This window comes from Chrysochloris asiatica, unplaced genomic scaffold, assembly GCF_000296735.1.
Source record: "Chrysochloris asiatica unplaced genomic scaffold, ChrAsi1.0 scaffold00015, whole genome shotgun sequence".
Taxonomy (NCBI): domain Eukaryota; kingdom Metazoa; phylum Chordata; class Mammalia; order Afrosoricida; family Chrysochloridae; genus Chrysochloris; species Chrysochloris asiatica.
In genome coordinates this window covers 516,814-520,717 of record NW_006408533.1, presented here as the reverse complement: position 1 = coordinate 520,717, position 3,904 = coordinate 516,814, and the positions used below count along the sequence as shown (strand labels likewise).

Below are 3,904 nucleotides of genomic sequence, written 5' to 3'. Positions count from 1 at the left end.
GCGGAGCGGCTGGTAGTTTCGAACTGCTGACCTTAAGGTTCGCAGCCCGATTCGTAACCACTACGCTACCAGAGCCATAGAGACAGAAAATTTAGAGTTTGGTTTCCAAAAATGGTGTGTGTGGGGGTGGGGGGGGGTGGGGGGGGAGAACAGGGCTATAAAGGCACAAAGTGGCTGGCTTACAAGTTTTCAAGAGGTAGTTTCAGAGTGTGCGGGGGAAGGTAGAATCCCCACTGAATAGTTTCATCTTGTCTAGATGGATCTGGTGAAAGGAGATAAGTATAGGATTCATTTGAATCATACAATTGATATGAATCAATTATGTTATTGATATGAACAATTAGGTAATTGTTATCATACCTAATTGCGATTATCACAACTATAAAGGTAGAAGTTGTGTGACAAAAAGGGGGGAGTAGTAACAAAGGACGCTAAGACCATCAAGAGAGAAGAGCATGAGCAGAACTTGGGACCTTAACCAGAGAAGCAGTGACACCAGAGATGGAGGCAGAGGTGATGGCATGGAGACATGGAGCAGCTGAGGACTCTAGACTCATGGAAAGAGAAAGACTGTGTGCTAATGGCTAGGAGGATGGCTTCCAGAATGTGCCCTTTGGTTTTTTAAAGATGATATATTCCTGCACGTTTTTGTTTGTTTGTTTTTTGGTACACCAAAGAAAAAAAAGGGGGAGGAGGGTCTTAATAAAAGAAACAATCTATGACAGTTTTTGGGGGAGGGGGCAGGAGGAAATGATACATGCGCTAGAGGGTAGACATGCATTGACATGGGTGACAGGGCAGGCAATAAAGAACCAGAGGGAGGTTGTCAGAGGACAGATGGGGGTGGCAGGAGACACAGGGAGGAATGCAGTGGTTAAAGTGAACAGTGGTAAATGCTGTTAACTATTGGTGAAAAGTATATGATTTGTTAAATGTAAAACTGATGATCTGCTCTGTAAACTTTCACTCAATTCACAATAAAACTTAAGAGTTTGGTTAAAAAAAAAAAAAAGGAATATCCAATAAAACTCTTTGCCCATAATAAAAGCTCTGCAGTTTGTTATTGGCACCCCAAGAAGGTTGGTCTCTAAAAACCTTTCAGGAGCTTTAAGGTCAAAAATAGTTTCATAACAGTACTAAGACACTGAGGAATCCTGGTGTGGCACTGTGGGTTAATGCGCTGGACTGCAAAGTCCTTTGAACCACAGATTGGCAGTGCAAGCTCACCAGCCACTCCTTGGAAACCCTATGCAGGGTCGCTCTAGGTCGGAACCGACTTGAAGGCACTTAATAACAACAACCAAGACACTGAGGAGCCCTGGTTGAGTAGTGGAGTATACACTGGGTTGCTAACCACAAGGTCAGCAGTTCAAATTAACCAGCTACTCCACTAGAGTAGATGAGACTTTCTGCTCCCATAAAGATAGACAATCTTGGAAACGCTATATAGTCACTGTGAGGTGGAACCAACAGCACACCACCACACCACTAAGGCATTATCTGCCCTTTCCACTCTTATTCTCTCAGGAGATAGAATGGAGTTTTCCAGAGACTCCATAACGTGATGACATCATCACTCTGATGGTAAATAGAATGCATGCTTATTTAAGATATAAATATACGCATTTTTGGAGACTCAGTTTGTTCTCAGTACTTCTATCATACTCTTACTAACCATTTTAAATTATACCTGTAATAATCTACATGGAGCCCTGGTGGCACAGTGGTTAAGTTCTTGGCTGCAACCATGGAAGCTGGCAGTTGGAACTTCATGGAAGAAAAAATGTGGCGGTCTGCTTCTATAAAGATTTAGCTTTGGAAACCTTGTGGGACAATTCTACTTTGTCCTAAGAGTCACTATGAGTCAGAATAGTGAGAATGCATTTTTTCATCTACTTCAACCAGATATCAGAATCAGCTCTTTCCTATTATGCTAGAGATTAAAAAAAAAAAAAAAAGTTGTGAAAATGTAAGATTACACTACTACTCTCTTCACTCATTTTATTAAAAAAAATTTTTTTTGGCATAAACATGTGACAAATGACAAATACATAACCTTCATAAGCAAAAGTTCTTTGGGTCCTCAATAATTTTGAAATGCAAAGAACTCCAAAGTCCAAATTATTTGAGAACCGATAACCTGTAATATTTTTTAAACCCTTCTCAACTCTTCACCTACTCCACGCAGGATTCTCTCATCTCCTGGCTTCCACTGAGCTCAAAGGAGGAAGGATTAAGTGATACCTGTGGCCTCTGTTCTTTTGCCTGTCAAAACGTCTTCCCAATAGGACATCTACACACTTTAGGGTAATGTTTGACTGAATAAGGAAAATGAAAATTTAAAGTTCTGTTGACATACATTAAATTGGACTATTACTGATAATTTAGTAAATTAGTCATTTAATTTTGTAAGTGAAATGTGCTCTGAAGCTAAAATGTATTCTGAAAAGAGTTGGTCTCATTTGGCATTTCCCCCAGCCTTTAGAGATAGAATTGAACATGAAGAGTGTATTTTGCTTAGTACCAGTCATATGTGTACTGATCTTGACCTTTTAATTAGGGTATTAGGAGACTAGATACACAAAATCACATGTAAATAAATTTACCAGTGAGATACTTCAGATTCTCTCTACAGTTGTCACAAAACTTTTATAAAATTGATTTTACTTTACTTATTTGCCAGTATTTTCCCTCTAGCCTGAAGAGCCAACAAGATTAACACGTGGCTTTTTAAAGAGAACAAACGTCTGTGTTAAGAACAATTATGAAGGCAAAAACGTTTGAAGCCTTCAAGATGCTCTTGCTCTCAAGCAAACTCAGTAAAGTGGCAGAGGAGTCTTTTCATCCTTCTAATGAAAGTATTGTAAACAAGGCGGAGCCTGAAAACCACAAATCAAAAGTGGAAATCAACGTTTTTCCCTTGTCATTTTAAGAAAAAGTTTAAACATTAAAGCACTGTCAGGGACTGAGAATTTGCGTGGGGGCAGGGAGTTGGGTGTGCCTGGTTTTATCTTTCATACTTCAAAAACAAGCAATTATCGGATTAGATTAACATTACTTGTCAATTTCAGGTAACAGCTTCTTAAATCAACTCTGCTATTTACTGGGTATGACTCACTTGGTCTGTGAAAAAAAACCCAAGTCAGGCTTGCTTTTCTTTAAACGTCGTCGGTAAGCGAGTCCTACTCAGTATACTTTAGAGAGATCCAGAAAGCAAAACGTAGAGCTAAAGCGAGATTTAAAACCTCCAGAGTGGAGGCCCTGCTCAGCTCTTCCCAACCGCCCCCGGCAGCCCAAAGGCCTCTTCAGCCCTTTCCGAGGTGACCAGGGTCTCCCCCCGGAACTGCCACAGCCGCCTCCGCGAATGCCAGGCCTTCAGAGAAAGCAGCAGTTCAGGTGACTCAGGCAGGTACGTCAGCCCCGTCCGCCACTCACCTTGCTGGGTTCCCAAGCTGCTGCCGGCCGGGGTTCAGGAGATGCCACTCCGACTAGATCCATGTGGGGAAAGGAGCCAGCAACACGAACAGGGTAGAGAGGGAGCTACACCAAGCAGGAGACAAGCAGCTGAGCAGAAGGGGGAGAGGCTGCTGGCGCCGGAGCGGAGGTGACAGATGGCGCCGACAGCGGCCGCGTCCGGAACTAACCTCTTCTCTTCCGCCCTCACGGGTGGGGCAGTTGCTTTCCATTGGCCGTCCGGCCCTCGCTAAGTCACCTTTCCCCGCCCCACGGCTAGCCGCACTTCCGGCCGCTGCCCGCTGGGGTATTGCGGCAGATTGTGGCCACACCTCCAAGTCCTTGCCAACTGTAGACCTGAACACCCTTAGGAGGCAGGGCAGGGTCTGTGGGTGACCTCTCCTGGCGCTGGCTCTGTCCTGTCCCTGCATCGCCTTCTTTCTTCTTCCCC

The 3,904-nt window shown here is 43.6% G+C and overlaps 1 protein-coding gene across 1 annotated transcript in view; it reads right to left on the bottom strand.

The window, feature by feature from the left end:
- The window catches only part of RIOK3 (RIO kinase 3), a 35,142-nt gene extending 31,607 nt beyond the window's left edge, over positions 1-3,535 (bottom strand). The window contains exon 1 of the mRNA XM_006835016.1: positions 3,436-3,535. Within this exon, the coding sequence (XP_006835079.1) occupies positions 3,436-3,498 (63 nt within the window). The 5' untranslated portion in view covers positions 3,499-3,535. The remainder of the gene's footprint in view (positions 1-3,435) is intronic.
- Positions 3,536-3,904: the final 369 nt, after the last annotated feature.